Below are 20,579 nucleotides of genomic sequence, written 5' to 3'. Positions count from 1 at the left end.
AAGTGGATTGAAGAAGAAGAATAATTTTTTGTTCTCCCGCAAGGGTTTCCACGTAAAAATGTGTGTCCTCTTATGTTGATGTGATAATGACTTCTTGATGCATGGTTTCATTTATTATTATGATGTAAATTGTTATGGTATACTACTACATGATTATTTATTAATGAAATGTTTTGAAATGATGAGATTTTCATTACACTGATTGACACCCCCCCTCTCAGTGTGATATTTGGTCTAACAAGTGTTATCAGAGCATGGTCCTTCAAGAACAGTTACTACTAGAAGGTAGCAAAGGAGCTATGACCAATAAAGGGAAGAATAAGAATAATTTGTCTCAGTAGAGGAACAATTGTGATTATGCAAGCAATACATCAAATTCCAAAGAAGATATCTTCTTCATGGTCACGAATACCAAAAAAATTCAAAAGGAAGAACCAAGTATTGCATATTGTTGTAATGAAGGTCACTATACTTTTGTGTCCATGTCCTATTATAGATAATGAAGAATATGCCCCCATCAAATTGAGGTCAAATCCACAAAGGAAGGAGCCGAAAGAAAAATTGAAGAAGTGAAGCTTCAATTAGAAGATGCAATAAAAGTTGAAGTTGCCTTGATGGATCAGTTACAAAATTGTGAAGATGAACTTATGGTGTTGAAGAAGGTAATGTCACAAAAATATGTTCATGACAATCTTGCCTCCGCTCTAGAAGAAATAAGGAGTCTCATAAATATGAATAAGGAGCAGAAGTAGCTATTGAATAAATATGAAAACCAAGATCAAGAAAAAGCAGTCATGAATGCCCATCTAGAAGAAGCAAGGAGGATGGAAGAAGTGTGGCACTAGCAAGCTGAAAGAAGCAGAAGACCATTGTGAAACTGTAAAAGTTGAGAATATTTCCTTGAGACATAAGATAGAAAAAGTCACAATCAAATGATGAATGAAAGAAAAGGGTGATAAGAACTCTTGAAAACTGGGGACTATGATGCTACTTCTCTAAAATCACATTGGAAGAATATAAAGAAATGAGGATGCATTGGTGAAACAGCTGGAAGACAAAATGCAAGAATTTGAAGAGAAGAATCACAAACTTATCAAAGCAGAAGAAGAAGTTGGTCACTTAAAGATCGAGGTGAAAGAAGCAAGAAAGAGAGAAGAGATTTTGATAAGTCATCTTAAGGAAAGATTTGAGGACTTGAACAAACTTGAAATAGAGTTTGGTCAACAAGAAAGAAAAATTGAAGAAGAAATCATCTCCTTGAAATCCCAACTTGAAGAAGCAAAAAGAATGGAAGAAGTAATGAATATCTAGATGATGAAGAAAGAATAAGAATGTGAGGAGCTTGAAGAAGAAGTTATTTCCTTAAGGGTTGAAGTTGACAGGCTCAACAAGAACTTGAAAAGATCGCAAGTATTAGACGGCATTTTTAGCTATTAGAGACCACCATTTGATAAAATAGATATTGGTTATATAGGTTTGTCTGCATGCAAAGAAGAATCAAGCTCCAAGTCTCCAAAGGTAGAATTTGTAGAAAGGTTTGAACACAAAGTTGGCATTCTCCAAAAGCCAAATCACAAAGAAAGTTAGAAGAAGATTGGAAGTGTTGCTACTTTAGGAAGTTATGTTGATGTTTTCAAGAAGCCTATCACATAAAGCTAGGGATTGAAAAGCCTATCACATAAATTATTATAAAGGTCATTATCAAACGCCCAGAAGAAAAAGTTTGCAGGCAGACAAAATCCAACTGGCTTTAGTAGCAACTAAAGCTACAATAAATAATGCCTAGTCAAGTTCCTGCAAGTAAAACAACATTGCAGAATAAATGGGTTTACAGGTTGAAGGAAGAAGATGGAGGTAAACACAAGTATAAAGCTAGACTTGTAGTGAAGGGGTTTGCACAAAAGAAAGGTATAGACTTTGATGAAATTTTTTCTCCTATTGTTAAAATGACTTCAACCAGAATTATTTTAAGTCTAGTAGAAGTAGAAGACTTGCATCTTGCGCAGTTAGATGTGAAGACAACCTTTCTCCATGGGGATTTGGAGGAAGAAATATATATGCAGCAGCCACAAGGGAATGAGGTCAAAGGGAAAGAAAAATTAGTGTGCAAATTGAAGAAGAGCCTCTATGGCTTAAAACAGGGTCCAAGATAGTGGTATCTAAAATTTGACAGGTTTATGTATGAACAGGGTTATACTAGATGTCACTATGACCGTTGTGTTTATCATAAAAAAAAATAATGGAAGTTATATTATATTTCTATTGTATGTAGATGACATGCTTGTTGAGGTTCTAACATGTGGGAAATAAATGTGCTCAAAAGAAATTTGGCAAATTCATTTGCAATGAAGGATTTGGGTATTGCAATAAATAATGCTTTAAATGTCACAATCTTGGTCACATTGCACGAGAATGCAACATGAAGAGGTTATCTAAGCAAATCAGGGAAGAAAATGTTTCTTCCAGGTAAGGAGAAAATCACACTAGTGTTTGGAGAAGAAAACATGTTGAGCCAGAAAATGAACATCATGAACTTGCCTAGAGTGTTGAAGGCATTGATATGAGTTGTTGATCGGTTATGTGCCCTAAGGTAAAATCCATGATTCTACTATTTGAAGTTCTTCCTAATTAATATGTTCAAAGATTATTCTGTCAAAGGTTGCAATCATGACAAGAACAGGATTTGAATACATAAGACGAATTGGAATGCTCCCTCTAAAAAGAGATCAACCCTAAGAAGCATGAAGATGTTATGGATATGGATGATGTGGAACTTGAATTCAAAGACATGAAGAGAATGGACACAAGTATGGAGGAGAAAAAAAGGATGAACCAAGGCAACAAGGAAGTAGTTATTGATAGAATAGATCAGGGTCCTTTGGAGTCGATAACTCACGCTTGATGTTTCTCAGCTTACTCACATGTAGTGTATGATGGTATCAGTATGATAACATGTATATAGAGTTTATGCACAGGGGGAGCAATTCCACCATTGGAACAAGCGATAAAACAACAACACTTGATCCAACATCTCAAGGATGGATATTGGCACTTGTAGCCAATCAAGAAGAGACCTTGAAGATACAGAAGGAATATATACATAACAGGAAGTCTTTCCACGAAGAAGGAAGCATATTGATAGGGGGAGATTCTCACAATAAGAAGCATATTCTCAAGGGGAGATTCTCATAACAGGAAGCATGTTCTTAGGGGGAGATTGCTTTTATCAAGTCCATAAGAAAGTTTAGGAACAGTTATAGACCATTTACAGGCACTTAAAAGTGAAGAGCTTATGCACAAAGGTAGCATGGTCTCATGGCGAGACTCCATTTACAATAGGATCAGGTCCACACACAATCGTGGAAGCATTGGTAGGCAACCATGTCTCTTTTCCATTGGTGTCAAAGGGGTAGAGAATGCAAACATTGACAAGGAAGACATTGAAGAAGAGAAAGTAAGAAGAATATTCACAGCTAGTCTGGGGGAGTCACCAGTAGCATGTCAAGGGGAGTTTGATCCATTGCCATTAATGACCATCAATGTCTGGTGGTGTTTCCATCAATGAAAAAGGGGGAGATTTTTGCACATAGTGTTATTGATGAAAACTAATGTCATTGATGTCAAAGGGGATGTCTAAGGAAGCATCATTGCCATTCATGAATCAAAGCAAGCAATATGATAGTTTGGTTTCTCAAATGCCCTAATCAAGTAAAGTAAAAAAAGGTTTGAATTTTATTGAGTTTTTTTTTTCAAATTTGTGATGTCTAATTGAGTCCATGAATGGTATGGTTGGATAGTCCTCTCCAAGACCTTTCCAACGATATATCACACTATGAAAATCAGCATTGAGTAAAAATCCTAAACTATGGGGCAAAACCCACAAAACCCTAAATTCGTTAAGCATCACACATGTTCAAGAGCGAATCAAGGTTCCTTAGTAGATTGATGACGAATAGCACCTTAACCTGTACAATGTTTAACGCCATTAAAGGTCATGCAACTGTGCACAAATCCAATTGATCCAATAATCATATAATGAAATGAAATATAGATTGTGTTTCAACATGCACATTATTTAACTCAATTTAAAATTGAGCAAATTTAATCAGATTTGATGAATCCAGTGGTCAGATAAAGAATTGAATGACAAATTAAATGTCAATGTGCCCAAGGTTTAACTAGGGTCCGCCCTCCATTCTGGCCCAGTCCCATAGTGACACATGGACCCTTCAGTTGGATGCCATGTAGCTCCCCTACATAGTTAATTGTGACGTGGCAACCTTGACATGGGGCAAATTTTGGTTGGTCAAAGTAGATGGCGTAGCAACGACATGGAAACAAATGATGTGGCAATAAATATGACATGGTGATGATGTGGCATGACACATCATCATCATGACAAGAACAAGATGGCATGACAGTACGAATGGCTTCCATGTGGCAAGTAAAATTGGCACGTTTTAATTGGTGAAAGAAAAAAAAGTGACACATGGCACCTATCAACAACTACCATTTAGTAGCATGACATCATGCTAACACCATCAATCTAATGGCCAAGGACCCCTAAGGTTCGGGTCTCATGGGATGGTCGTATGGGCTAAATCTTATTGTTGTTGGGTCAACAAAGGCCAACCCATTGATTACATGGGGTAGTCACACAGTTTTAATCTCCAAATGTGTAGGGGTAAACATCGACCCATGGTTGACCCACTTAAGCCCTGAGACCACATGACTCTGTATATACACACGTTTGTGGGCTCCAAAGATGATATATTGAAATCTCAAAAAGGATAAGGGGTAATAATTGGTTCTGAGTTCCGAGGTGGGATATGTTGGTTTGAGTTTGTGGACATTGTTCTCAATTTATTTTAAATATGATGAGCCATGTTGACCCTTAAGAAGTCCAGATTGTTGTCCGCCTATATAGCGGAGGCGGAGTTTAAATTTTGGTTATGATATAGCGAAGGTTGAAATTCTGATAGTGGAGGTCAAAGTATTGCTCTTATTGGTTCCACTAGAATTGGAACCAAACTAGATCACATTGTGAATGTGGTTCTTGGTCGAGGAGTAACCATGAGTGTTGTTGAATCACAAGAATGGGTCCCACCCAGCCCCCCCTCCTGCCCCACCCTCTCGATGTGATCTTTGGTCTAACACTAACGTATATAAAGAACACAAATATCTAGTGCTAAATGGGTAAACCTATGGTAGGAGAAAGCATCCACACACGAACTACATGAGATTTCACTTTATTGAAAACCCTTGTAACCACTAGTGGTACCCCTTCAAGAAATACCACACCAGACAACCTATGTACATAAATTCACTTCTACATTCACTTAGGTATATTAGAAGTCTTATAGGTATCTTGAAACTAGTCTTATCAATTGCTTTACCACCACATTGCTATAGTGGCACCAAGAACAACACTCAAAATGAATACTCTCGTGTATTGAAATAATCAAGTAATATAGTTAAGGGTAGAGTCAACCCTCCTTAGTTAAAGCCATGAGATATTGGGTCGAGTACTACCATTGGACCCTGCAAATATATCAGAGAGCCATAGCATAGTGCAATCCCGTGTCCCTACTCCTTGTTGCCAATCAAAAACAATATTGAAATTATGCACATTTATTCCTTCGAAACCATACTTCTTGCATTCATGCTACAAAATTCCTAGACAATCTTCAATATTCAAAATTTGGGCATTCTATCAATGCAATATTATTCAACCAAGAGTATAATGTGGTCCTACCATCACACTTAAGGAAGCTATCTCAATAGGTTCCTCACTTTATGTTGATCATAGTGTTATCCGTTTTCATAAGTCATTTTTTATGGACCCATTCGCCCTATTACCGCCTACTTATCTCTCCATATATAAAATGGCACACTAGTCACATCTATATAACTCTTCAATAAGCCTTTTTGTGTAAACCCACTCACCCCCTACTCAAAATCAGTCCAATCATTTTTTTCTAAAGATACTACCACACATATTATGATTAATTCTAGCCTAACATTTCTTGATCAATTCAAGGGTCCTAATTCCTTAAAACAACCTTTACACCAAGAGGTAGTTTAATTATCTCATTCCACAAAGCTTCATTCTAACTTTTTGGAGTGACAACTTTGCCCCACTAGCTAAATCACTCAAATAGAAACAATCACTTATTGCATGACATCACCCAATGGAACCCTAAACACTTTAAATCCTAATTTAATATATATTTTTATCAAATAATTAACATACTATTATTATTTTGAAAAATATAATTAATTGAAAAGGGAATATATATATATATATATATATATATATATAAAATTAATTGACAAAAAAATATAATTAATTGATATATATATATATATATATATATATATATATATATATATATATATATTTATAATATTTAAATATAAATAATTGACAAAACCATAATGATAAAACAATTTAAATCATAACATTTAATAAATATATCACTTTAAATCATAATATCTAATAAACATATTGATGTAAATTGATCTTACACTCTATCCAACTCAGAAAAAATGAAAAAAAACGTAGGATGTCATACCTACCACGTTGAAATCACAAAATAAAGTGTTTGGTATTAAAGATGTGTAATTTCTTCCGATGTGATGTCTTAACATCTGAAAGAAAAGTTAGATTATTGTGTCATTGACTACTTCAGCCACATAGTATGCTTTTAAAAATGCATCTTTTAACTGCTGGTCAACAAATTCCCTAGAGCGATGCGGTCGAATCCACATATCCCGAACCATTGAACTGTAAGAACTGTTCCACCAAAACAGGAAGCCTGATCCTCTTATCAGGCAGAAATCACAGATGATGGTGAAAATTTTAAAAATTAGTCGATGAAAAGCATCTTTACTACTAATACATAATATCTTTGTGTAACACATCCCTTCACCAGCAACTCATGAAATCTAGTCAAATGTTATTACAAAACTTGACACTAGCAATACAGAATATACTACAAGCATAACTAAGTAGATATGTGCCTTCTTTACAAACCTCAGATCACTAAGGTACTGACAACAATCACTGTAGATGTAGAAAATCCTCATTCAGAGTAGAAAATCCAAATATACAACACACTCTAGAAGCACTTCCTGTGCACAATTGATGGACCAGATTCATCATACTCTGATTTTGCAATCCACATCTGCAAGACAATCAAATTACAGTGATAGATGAGGAAAGGAAAGAAATTTCAAAATTTATCGACCTAAATTGAAAAAATGGATCAGGAAGATTATGTTCTCTCAATTATAGGATTAGTTTATATACCTGCTGAAATGTACTCAAGGAGGCCAAAATAGACCCTCCTATCCAAACGTTGTACTTCCTTTCAGGAGGTGCTACAACCTTAATCTTCATGCTGCTTGGAGCAAGTGCAGTGATTTCCTTGCTCATTCGATCAACGATTCCAGGGAACATTGTTGAACCACCACTTAGGACAATATTTCCATACAAATCTTTACGAATGTCCACATCACACTTCATAATAGAGTTGTAGGTGGTCTCATGGATGCCGGCCGCTTCCATTCCTATTAACGCTGGCTGGAAGAGGACTTCGGCACATCTGAACCTCTCAGCTCCAATGGTGATTACCTGACCATCGGGAAGCTCATAGCTCTTCTCCAAAGAAGGGCTGGTTTTTGCAGTCTCAAGCTCCTGTTCGAAGTCCAAGGCAACGTAGGCTAGCTTCTCCTTCATGTCTCGAACAATCTCGCGCTCTGCCGTTGTGGTAAAAGAGTAGCCGCGCTCAGTCAGAATTTTCATCAGTGCATCTGTTAGATCACGCCCTGCAAGATCTAGCCTCAAAATGGCATGAGGTAAAGCATAACCCTCATAAATTGGAACAGTGTGTGTAACACCATCCCCAGAGTCCAGTACAATCCCTGAAACATAAGGAGAAAAATATGAATAGACAGTATTGTGCACAGTTTAATTATAAAATATTAATCGGCATCACAAACATTAAAATCTTCACCGTGCAAACAGAGTGACCAAAATACACACCAGTTGTGCGCCCACTTGCATATAAAGAAAGCACTGCCTGAATTGCAACATACATGGCAGGCACATTAAATGTTTCAAACATTATCTGTGTCATCTTTTCTCGGTTTGCCTTGGGATTAAGGGGAGCCTCAGTGAGAAGAACAGGATGCTCCTCTGGGGCAACTCGGAGTTCATTGTAAAATGTATGATGCCATATCTTCTCCATGTCATCCCAATTGGTCACAATACCATGATCAATCGGATATTTAAGAGTTAGAATGCCTCGCTTTGACTGAGCTTCATCTCCAACATAAGCATCCTTCTGCCCCATGCCAACCATAACACCAGTATGCCTCGGTCTACCAACAATGCTAGGAAAAACTGCTCGAGGGGCATCATCCCCGGCAAATCCAGCCTGATACGTTACACATGTATGGAAGATAAACAGTATATACTTTTTTAGTTTTATAAAACCAGACTTCGAGAGAATCCAAAAGAGATCATCTGAAAAGAAAACGAAGTTAGCCATGCCATATCCATAGCATGGATCTGTTACTCACCTTAACCATGCCAGACCCATTATCGCATACAAGAGGCTGGATACCCTCTTCGGCCATTTTTCCACTAAATGAAAAGTAAACTACACAAAATTAAGCATCAAATAAGATTAAACTGTACATAAAAGGTCTTCTTCAGCACTAATACGAAGCTAGACTATTGTTGCCATTTAACAATAAACCATTGCAAGACTCTAGACTACTCCAAGTGCGGACTACCAAGAGTTCCCCGTCTTTTTATACAGAAGTAATAAAGATATCATCTAATAGGCTATTACTAATGATCAGATTAATATGCAGGGAATCAATCTTTAGCCAATCACACAAAACTCTGACTGCCAAATATTTAAATAACTTCACTCTTGCAGCAAACCATCAGGCTGAAAATCTTTGACCCTGCAGCGCATACAAAACAGAAACAACAAAGGCTGTGCACCTGCGGAGAAATAAGGAAAAGTGCAAAAGGGGAAAGGGGAAAGGGTTCGCAAGCATTCAGGTAGGTTTCGGCATTGAAGCAACTCCAACATTTTGTTATAATGACCTGGCAAGAGAAACCCAAGGTTGGAATACCCGAGTTGAAGGGCACTGGATCAGATGCCTTGAAGATCGATCATCAAGTGACCTGCTTGGAGCAGATGTTATAATCTATGAACGGCTAGGATTTCTTAAATGTAAGCTGGATAGGAAACACAAAGATGAAGCTAAGTAAACGTGCGAGTCTCACTAGATGGTAGCAGAGATGATTAATCCCCATCCATGAATAAGACCGCCAACATTAAAACGATGGATACGAACAAACAGCACATTTGGTTGATCATAGATGTTCCAATAACTGATCAATTTTAATAAGCTATAAAGCTTTGATAGCAAATTAATAAAACTTCAACAAAAAAGAAAAATGCAAATCTGAGACAAACCACTAGCTCCACAGAAAAACAACAACAACAAAGAATATTCAGCTTTTGGCGGGCGTCACAATCAGACGCGTTCGAAGAAAAACAGGGACATCAATCGATCTTTACAACAAATGAAATAAACCTGAAAATCTCCGCCAAAATAAACAAATATTGAGTAACAGTCTGCGAAGGTTCAACATCGAACTTCAGCAGGCCTCATCAGACAAATTCCAGGAGAAAGGGGAAAAACAATCAATCTTTATAAAAGTAAAAATAAATCCGCCGAATGTCGCCAAAATAAAAAAATACGGAAAAGCGGTTCAACATGAGATGAAAATTCTCGACATAAGCAATTTTCCAAATAATGACATTAGAGAAATAAGCAGCTTACACAAAAACAAAACACCTTCGGGAACTTCAATGGCGATTCGCAACCCAGTGGTGTTCATACCAAGACCGCTAAATTCAAAAGAATAATATAAAATTCAACATTTCTCACCAAATTCAGGGCATTGAGACCTCTAAATACAAAGAACAAAATTTCTCTAAAATACTCACGCATTCTGGGATAAACGCTGCAGAGGGAAAAACTAAAAACAAGAATATGAAGAATATCTTGCCTTCAATAATCAAAATTTTATGTTCTCCAAATGACCTCTCAATGTAGAGAATAAATCGCTTATACAGAGACGCTTCGCATTCCAAAACAAAGTCGCAGGGAAAAAATTTAAAATGGAAAACAAATAAAATCTGCAGAGGTATTATTTTAGATGACTAATAAAAATTTAATAGTTTCGCTAAATACATGAAAACAAAAATCTCAAAAAAAAAAAAGCATGAAAACAAAAGTAATTCCAACTCTGAACCAAATGCGGCCATGAAAAAATGCAAAATACGAAAAAACTGAAGAATTCTTCACGACGGTGCCTTACCTTTGCAGAAAATATCGAAAGCCGCGCTGAATCAAACGAGCCTTGCAAAATTCGACTCTGGCCGAAATGGCAGGAGAGCAGAGATAGAAATAAAATTCTGAAATTGGATACTCAACTTCTAGGCTGTAGCGATGGCCCGCCGATGGTCTGGATCCCTATGCGATGCCAACGGCCACCAGCCAGATATCCAGATATGGAAAATGGGCCCGAGGAATGATAGCTGCTAGGTTTTGTAGGGTTTGTACCGATCGCTCTTTTGGCCACTGTACCTAACTTCTCCACTGATTCTGTACTTATTGCAGAGGAGAGGTTTAAAGGTGGAGATGCTTTTATAGGTGCGAAAAAACGCGGTAAAGTTAGAGGCATTGATAAATGGGTGTCCACATTGTCAAGGGTGTTTCGTTGTCCGTTAAAGGGGAGTCCTATTTGCCACGCATGACATTAGGTTTGGATTGCTCCATGGAGGTGAAGTACTCTTTGCAACCTGAGAAGTGGGGTGCTGCCCACTGGTGGGGCGGGCTGAGTTAATTAAGAAAAACTTGGGGTGCTTTTCCTGCTCCCATGGAAAAGATGTGCATATATTATAAAAGCACTCTTTCTTTTTAGCTTAAAAAGGAATCCTATTTGCCACGTATGATATTAATTTTTTTAATTGTCTTGCATAGGTGAGGTGTTCTTTACATCAAAAAAAATTGAGTGTTGTTTTAACAAAAAGTGCATAGGAAAATGGTTTGCGTTCTGGATATAATTTTTTAATTATATATTTTAAAAATTAAATTAAGGTATAAAAATGAGTGTTGGTGTGTGCTTAAAAATATATTTATAATTAAAAATTAAAATAGTGTATAAAAATGAGTGGCATGGTTGTTTACTTTGAGCTTGAAAGTTTGAATAGAACCCATAGATGGATCCAAGAAAAGTCACAATGCACACCCATGATCCTAGAAAAGCCACAATGCACACCCATGTAAAGTTTCTTTTGTTTGCTTTTTTGGCTTCAATAATTTTTGAATTGAAAAGGAAGAAAAGCTAAGATTCCTAAGCAAGAAACTCAAGTGGGCCAAAGCTGGGGTTTTATTTCTAATTGATTAATAATATTTCAAATCTTGAAAAAGTAATCTCAATCAAATCTCTTCATCAATACCATAGCAGAAAATCAATTTCAATAATTTAAAAAATATATATATATATATATTTTATTAATATAAAACATTACCGTTAAAACAAAAAATTAAAATTAAATTTTAATCAATGCAAAATCAATAAATCAATTTCTATAATTAAGTCGATAGGCTTTTTATGGTGAGGTTCATGCTTATGATACTGTAGCAGATTCGTCAGCCTTCAAGGAATATACCATTTCGACAGTGTGATGTTCGCGGGTTTCGATTGTCGATCTCTAATAGGATGAGCTCTTTGGTGCTTGGCCCTTGCCGCATTTCTCTCCATACCACACGGCCCTTGCCACTTGTCACTTCCATATGGGGCCGCTGCTATAATAATTAAACCTTCTTTTAATGGTTTTGCAGGAAGTTCACCCTATGCCATGTAGCTTATCGCTTTTCAACACTTGTCCTTTATTAGAACCAACCTTTATCTGCCACGTGTCCCTTTGAGGAGAGAGAAAAGACCTTGTCCTTCTCTGGTTTTGCCGAGAATTTCTTTGTTAACTTGTAATCAACCCTCCCTACCACTTTAACACTAGTAGCTTTGACAATATCGCATATTGCAACGGGCGCTATTTTCCTTTGTTAAATGCTTTAAGCCCAAGGTTCTTTGAGTCTTAATAACTGCGCGTCAGCCCAATATCAGAGCCCCTCTATCAAAACTTTTGAAATGGCACATGTTGCAAAACGTCGATATGTGATCGGTGATTGCAATCGCCCTTGGTTCTTAGCCTCGCGTCTTTCCTTCTTTGTGACCGTGGGCCAGCCCCTTAATCGGAGGATTTCAATCCAAGATTTTACTTTGATGCAACAACATGCCTCAACCTCTAAACGCTAATCTCTGGTCTATTACGTCATTCACTGCCATGTGGCACCTTGTAATTGGTGACACGTGTCACCCGTTTTGCCCCCCTTAGGGCCCTGAAAATGTTGAAACTGCCTGCCACGTGTCCATCGTCCCGCCACACCATGCTAACATCATATGCCATGTGGATTTATCGAAACCAATCTCTGTCCACCACGCGTCCCTTATCAGAACCAATCATATTGTGCCACACGTCCATTTGGAAGAGAGAGAAAAGGCATGCCCATGTCTGGTTTTGCAATGAAAATCCTTTGTTATTTTGTTTCGTCGTTTCCCCGACAGTTTAACATTCTCGGTACTTTTATATTGCAACTTCGCAATATCACAAAATTTGAAAGTTGTCACCCCTCTGATTCGTCAATTTTTGATATGCGATATGGACCTCCAACTACATGCAGGGCAATCGAAATATCGCATCCACTGTCATATCAAAATTTTTGAAATGCCATATATGTTAAATCGTCGATATGGCTTAATCCTCCAATTGTCGATTTGGTTTTGGACCCGATATAGTAATCGAAAATAATTTAATGGAATAACGAATCCGCTAGAGTTATATCAGAGTTATAACATCACAAGAATTCTTTTAGAAATTTCTGATACATATAACATTGGTCCTATATAATAATAACCAAATATCTAAACTTTAAAACTCTGAACTATGCTATGGACCTCCAACCACCAATATGCTTTGACAATATCGCAACAGGCGTTATTTTCCTTTGTTAAATGCTTTAAGCCCAAGGTTCTTTGAGTCTTAATAATCGCGTGCCAGCCCAATATCGGAGCCCCTCTATCAGAACTTTTGAAATGGCACATGTTGCAAAACACCAATATGCAATCAATGATTGTGATCGCCCTTGGTTCTCAGCCTCACGTCTTTCCTTCTTTGTGACCGTGGGCCAGCCCCCATATCAGAGCCCCTTAATCGGAGGATTTCAATCCAAGATTTTACTTTCATGCAACAACATGCCTCAACCTCTGAACATCGATCTTCGGTCTATTACGTCATTCATTGCCACGTGGCATCTTGTAATTGGTGTCACCCTGTTTTCCCCCCTTGGGGCTCTGAAAATGCCAAAACTGCCTGCCACGTGTCCACCTGTTGGGTTGTGTTATATTCTTTCCATGACTAGCCCCAGTAGTTAAGTCGGGGGGTTAAAGGGGGTGCGGACCTCCCCCCTTTGTTGCGTCGGGCGTAGTGGGGGGGTCAAGGGGGGGTGCGGCAACCCCCCCTGTTGGGGAGTCCCTTCTACAGGGTTTGGGGTAGTGCCCTGGAAAAAAAAAAATTGGACCCTATATTAGGTGGGTGGACCTACCTATGGTTTTGTGCATGTATTTCACACATTGTTTTGGGCGTGATGGTTTTCGATCCATGGTATTTTCTAGATCCGGTCAAGGGAACTACAGTTATGTTCTAATCCAGGGTTAATGGATTGGGGTTTATGGATGCTTTAGCATGTATATATATGTATTGTAACATTGAAAGGAATATAATGAAAAATCAATCTGGTAGTCCCGGTTTTGGGATCCAAGGGAAAATCTCTGTGTATATTTGTTTTATATGTTATGCTCTCGCCATTGTTATTTTATGTTTTTAGAATTCGTATGCAGGTAATTTCTATACGGGGTTAAAACCTACACCATTGTCCTGCCATGCCACACTGACGTCATATTCCATGTGGCTTTATTAGAACCAATCTTTTTCCACCACGCATCCCTTATCAAAACCAATCATATTGTGCCACACATCCATTTGGAAGAGAGATAAAAGGCACATCCATGTCTGTTTTTGCAATGAGAATCCTTCGTTATTTTGTTTCGTCATTTCCCTAACAGTTTAACATTCTCAGTACTTTTATATCGCAACTTTGCAATATCGCAAAATTTGAAATTTGTCACCCCTCTGATTCATCGATTGTTGAATGTGATGTGGACCTTCGAATACCACTGTCGTATTGAAATTTTTGAAATTGTCGATATGGCTTAATCCTCTGATTGTCGATTTGGTTCTGGACCTGATATAGTAATAGAAAATAATTTAATGGAATAGTGAATCCGCTAGAGTTATATTAGAGTTATAACATCACAGGAATTCTTTTAGAAATTTCTGATACATATAACATTGGTCCTATATAATAATAACCAAATATCTAAACTCTAAACTGTGTTATGGACCTCCAACCACCAATATGCAGACCCGGTTGTTTTATCATATCAAACTTAAATGTAAAATTGCATCCGCCCCTTATCGCAACTTTTGGAATACAAGCTCCGATAAGATCCATTGTCTATGCATGTATCTTGCTTTCGTTATCTATTTTATTCATTAATTAATCCTGATTAACCGACTATGTGCATTTACTGTCATTTTATTCTCTCTTGTACAAAGATCGTATGTTTTATGCCCTTGTGTGAAACCACATTAATAGGATGAATCAAACTTTTTCTTTCGGAGATTTCCAAAATATTTATTCTAATGTCAAGGTTTCAATACGTGAAAAATCTGATATATGTTTAATCAATATGCCACATTTGTTAACGATTCCAACTTAAAACCTATACCTACATCTTGGCCTTGCCGATTATTCCATTCATTAATCTAATTAATGGACCGACTATTTGCATTTATTTTCGCTTTGTTCTCGCTTGCACGAAGTTGATATGTATTATGCCCTAGCCACTTTATGATATGTGTTTATTGAAACGAACCACATTGATATGCTGGATCGGACTTTCCGCTTCCAAGATTTCCAAAAGGATTCTTCTCGTGTCAAAGTTTCAAAGCCCGAAAACTCCTGTATATACTTAATCAATATGTCACATTTTCCTTTGATTAAGGTTTCAAACCTATCCACACATCTTGGCGTCGAGGCCTCTTTTATTCAATAATCTAATTAATGACCCGACTATGTGCATTTATTCTCACTTTACTCTCACTCGGACGAGCATCTCTCTCATTGTCTTTGTCATTGGTAGCCCCACGATCTCTGTGACGTGTCCTGACTCTCATTTATTGCTCCCTCTGCTTAGTTGGTAGATGGGCGTGTGCTCTATTTAGCCTCTTCACCTCGCACTATTTTGCTGCTTTTTCGAGTTGCAGTTTCGTTGTTGTTGTTGTGTTATTGCTGGTCTCTTGTTATTTCTCTTGTTGTTTCTATTGCACGTCGTGCTAATTCCTTCAACCGAATAACTATCTTGGAATTTCATTCACAACCAGGTGAGAATCGAAAACCTGCTAACCATATTGCCTTGTACACTCAGTTGGAAAGTATCAATGTTTTCATAATTCATATATAGCTTAAAATAATATTTGCATTGTCACGACGTGCAAAACACCCGCCTGTAGAGTTTCTGAAACATCATATATAGAGAGCCAACTTTCTATGCTTAGACATTTCAAACTTGCTTCTCCATTACCTTTCACTATTGGCAGCAATCTAGATTGTGAATCGTTCTTCTTTCATTTGTGCTTGCTTCTTTATTTCCATTTCTTTTCCAATGTTGACAACATTTCATGTGCTTTCACCTTTCAAGACACCTCCTTTTCTCCTCATCATGGAAGTTACCTTGACAACGAATGCCATCACTTTGTTGTTGGCTAGCTCTACAAGGATCCAACCATCACTCCAAATAGTTGAACTCGTCCTTCTTCCTTCCACAAAGACAACGTCCCAATGCTATCGAATTTCCCTCTCCGACAATACCTCTCAGCATAGAACTTTGCTTCCGTCTGCTTACAATGGCCATGTCATCTCTGGTGCCCTCGAGTTGGGGTCGGTTTTCATTCTCAAAGAAGTCACTTGCACTTTTTTTCAAAACTATGCGTATGTTCACTCTTCACCATATCCATCATGTTTTTCTGTTCCTTCCCTCTCTGCGCCATTGTCACTCTGACTAATGTCGTGTTTCTTTTCTCTTTCTTTCCTTCTTTTCAGGACTCTCTAGGTTATTGAACTCGAACGTCATGCACCTTTGATTGGGGACCCGACCCTTCTTCAAATTGTACAACCGTCCACATACCAATCGGGCTCTTCAACGTCACACGGCCCCGCCTCATATACTACTCCTTCAACATAGGATTCTCCTTCATCCTCATGTGACGCCGTAGGTAAGAAACTTGTTGAAATTGCCTCTTCTGGTGCTTTGATCATGCTTGCAATCAAAGGCGGTCACATAGTCGAATTTAATGGAAGAACTATCAGGACTATCTTGACCACCAACCTCATGCTAGATCCCGACATTCCAGAGACATTCGTGTTTGATCAAAGAGGTTGCTTGGCCTCTTCACTGTCATTAAGTAGAAAATTCTTGGAGTTTTCCATGTGGCGCCACCCACAATGAACAATTGTCAACCTCATAGACTTGCATCCCACCGGAAAAGCAACATGGTTATCTGTTCATGGAACCATCACCTCTATTGACATGCAATATTTCTACTTCCTTGCATGCCCTCTCTCATTTGATGGCATGAAATGCATGAAAAAAGTTGTCAACCACTCAAATAGAATGTGGCACTGCACAAAATGTGGTGGGGACTTTCCGAAATGTCAGTATCGTTATGTGTTGAAATTTGAAATGCATGACCACACAGACCTACTGGAAAATGTTATTGCTTTTGATGATGTTGCAATTGAACTCATGGGTGTCGAAGAAAAAGACTTGTTCATACTCTCCAGTGATCCTGATGTTATCCACAAGCTTCGTGCAAGGGTTTCATGTCGTCCTTTCCTCTTCACATTTTCTATGAAAACAGATAGCTTCAATGGTGTCGACCGTTTGAAGTTTTTGCTAATCAATTCATAGGAAATCAACTATGGCTCTGCATGTTCCATTCTCCTCCAAGATATTGAAATAATGTCTACTACTTTAGTTGTTCGCCACCTTTGAAACTCGTTTTCTTTTCCCCATGCCACGTTGAAGTGTAAACAACAACTTCTATATGCTTTTTCATTCATTGTCGTTTCATCCCCTGCCACCCTCTTCTTCTCTTCACTTCATCATTGTACTTCTCTCGTTTATGTATATACACCTATGTTACATGTTGCAGCTTCCACCTTTGCATAATTCTCCATCTTTTACCTTTACATGGAGTATATATGATTTTTTCTTCTTCCTTCTAAACAAAATAGAATGTTTGCATCCTTTTAAAGTGTGCTTTGTGCAACTAAATACAAACATTGGCTTTTTATAAACGATTGTTGTTTCCTTACCTTAAATCTATTTGGTAAATCAATGATAAATAGTTATCAGTCACCACAAAAAATACTTCGCTGAAATAAGATTGATTTCAACAACAAAATTTCAATGGCACGACATTAGTGCATAATGTCAAAGAAACATAAACTCTATTATAAAAAGGTTTGTCCAACCAATTAACTGCAACCACTTTATCAAAAGACACATCTACTTTATAAGCTAAAAGGCATTATTTCGAAAATATAACCAGTAATGAAGTTCTTGGTTTTGGGGGCTATGTACTTTATCTTTGTGCTCAAGATTGTTGTTTCCCATCTCCTATATTCACTAATACTCGTGTCCCCATATTTGTATCTGGATGGACATGCCAATGTCTTCCATAAACCCCTTAAGAAATGTTCACAAGATACTCCTTTATGCACAGAATAAAGATGCCTCCAACAAACAAAGACGACTCAAATATAAAGTTGATTTAAACACCCAAATGTTTCCAGGTATACCCTCATGTAATGTTTCTCTTCCCCAACATCTCAAAGCTTCACTTGGAAACCCATGTCCTTCAACATTCCCTGCTCCGATTGTACCTACCCTTCAACTTTCTCCATTCACTAGCACTTCTTCCCCATATACATCACACACCCCATCATCGATTCATCCTCCTTCACCCTCCCATCCCCATATTTTGCTCAACCCTGCCTTTAACCATGCACACCACCGATTTCGTGAAAGGATAGATGAACTCTCTCCCTTGCATGTCTGCTCCATATGCAAAGAATCATACCCAAATATGAAAACAAAATTCTTACATGGTAACCTTTGTTGCTCCCGATGTGCAACTACAAAATCCACCCACCGCTTCTCACTTGCAAACAACATGGACCCTGGCAACCAATCTTTTGTCCTTTCTGCTTTAACACAAATAGAGGAAATGCTCATTTCACGTGTCAGCCCAGTCTTGCAAGTCACCCATGCATGAGGTGGCCAGTACAAATACATTGGTCATACTATTTGTTCCCCTTAAGACATCACTCTGATCGCCAACATTTTGCCACACTTGGTTTCCGAATTGGACATTGTCGTTGTTACTAGACATGGCTCTGAGTGCAAAACATATGATTTCATTGTTAGCAGGACACGTGTTTTTGCAGCTTTAGAGTACAAAGTAGCCCATGATCCTACTACAAGGATGTCCATCTAAACGAAGTTGCAATATTTTCCTTACCTACTTACCCTACTGACATGTCTTCTCTCGTCCGTCTCATTATCCCCTCCTCTCCTGAACCACGACTTGCCTTCCCTACTTTCGATGATAATATTCTTGCACATCCCACCCCAACAAACCTCCAACCATCCTCTTGTGTATTAGCACTCCCAAATTCCCATACTGATCTTGAAGAAATATCCAACTACCTGCACTCTCCCCATCCTAATTCCACTACTTCACTTTTGTGGCCCTCTGTTTCCCGCTCCGCTATCAATGAGAAGGCTTGTTTACTATGGCGTTCCCCACACTCTTCCCCACATGGGTTACCATGATTGGTCAACCACATCTTAGAAAAGTTGAAATGCAAGAATATGTTGTTCACCTCATACGCTACTATGATAACCACTTTGCCCAACATCCAAGATTCTGGTATTACTTGTACAATCTTATGTTGTGGCATCGTAGTCAAGCAACTGTTGTTGTTTTCATGAAAAGAAACCTTGAAGAGGGCTTTCCAATGACCATTTCATACCTTCGTTTACATCTCGATGACATGCCTGATTCCATGGTTCCTAACCAGATTATGCGTTTCGGGTCAGGCCTTAGAGGGACACACTCATTCTGGAACAAATGCATAGGTGAACTCACTAATATGATCGTACAAATAGGTAGCCCTACTTTCTTCTTCACCCTTAGTGCAGCTGACACCAAATGGCCTGACATGCACATGGTCATGCCTGGTGCCCCCCCTCAGATTCATTGGAGATGTCTCGATGGAAATTCAACAATCCACATCTTGCAACATAGTACATTCATTGTCGATTCACAATATTCCTTGAAGAGTTATTGCAAAAAGGTTTCCATACAAAGGCATTATGGTGTAGGTTTTTACCTAATTATCCTTCTCCTTTTTTGTTTTTTTTCCTAGATGTACACTCGCCTCACAAAATTTCCTTTCTCGTTTTTGCATGTATGAGTGGAAACATAGGGGCTCTTCACACATACATGAATTCCTTTGGTTGGAAAACACACCTGATATGGACAACCTTAATTAGGATGACCAAGGCGGGTGGATAGAACGAAATTGTATTTCGATGAACACATTTCTGCCTTGAATCCTCGGCTTACTGAAAAACATGCACCTTATATACACATATCTACAGAGCATGACCCATGCATCCTCCCATCGCCATTGATATTTGCATCCTCTCACCTTCAAGACTACGAGGATCTTCTTAATTGCGTTCAACGACATACAAAATGCCACCCCTCTTCATGTCTTCGCAAAAAAGGTCCTACTTTTGTTTGCCGCTATGGAGTTCCATGGGATTTGAATTCCACCTCCTCTTTGATGATTGATGACAGTGGATGAAAGAAATATGTCCCCGCTTGTAATGATGACAAGTTAAATGTACACAACTCTGGCATGCTATCCATATGGAGAGAAAACATCGATTGCCAACTTGTTTTGTCTCGGCATGTTGTTCTCCACTACATTGTGAAATATGCAGCAAAGCCAGAGACAAAATCAGAAATTTATCAGAAAATGTTGTCACATGTCTCGCAGGTTGTTCACCCGAAGCACCTATTGTTAGTGTTGTCCAGAAAATTTTAACAGAAACAATTGCCGATAGGGACATCGACGCATAGGAAACATGCCACATGCTACAAAAACTACCCCTTTCACTTTCTAGCTACTCATTTGTTTCCCTCAATGTTACTCGAACTGTTTTT

The 20,579-nt window shown here is 38.1% G+C and overlaps 1 protein-coding gene across 1 annotated transcript; it reads right to left on the bottom strand.

Annotated features, from left to right (window-relative positions):
* Positions 1–6,854: 6,854 nt before the first annotated feature.
* Positions 6,855–10,944, bottom strand: LOC149230840 (actin-like). The gene is made up of 5 exons (XM_089379062.1): positions 10,412–10,944; positions 8,587–8,666; positions 8,048–8,441; positions 7,313–7,926; positions 6,855–7,187 (listed from the first exon to the last, which is right to left on the bottom strand). Exons 2-5 carry the CDS (start codon positions 8,641–8,643, stop codon positions 7,122–7,124), a joined length of 1,131 nt encoding a protein of 376 aa, XP_089235188.1. The 5' UTR covers positions 8,644–8,666; positions 10,412–10,944; the 3' UTR covers positions 6,855–7,121.
* Positions 10,945–20,579: the final 9,635 nt, after the last annotated feature.

The sequence above is a fragment of the Pinus tabuliformis genome, chromosome J (genome assembly GCF_031772625.1).
Source record: "Pinus tabuliformis cultivar Carrire ecotype Pingquan chromosome J, CPIR1, whole genome shotgun sequence".
Classification (NCBI taxonomy): Eukaryota; Viridiplantae; Streptophyta; class Pinopsida; order Pinales; family Pinaceae; genus Pinus; species Pinus tabuliformis.
This window is presented reverse-complemented; position numbering and strand designations above follow the sequence as displayed.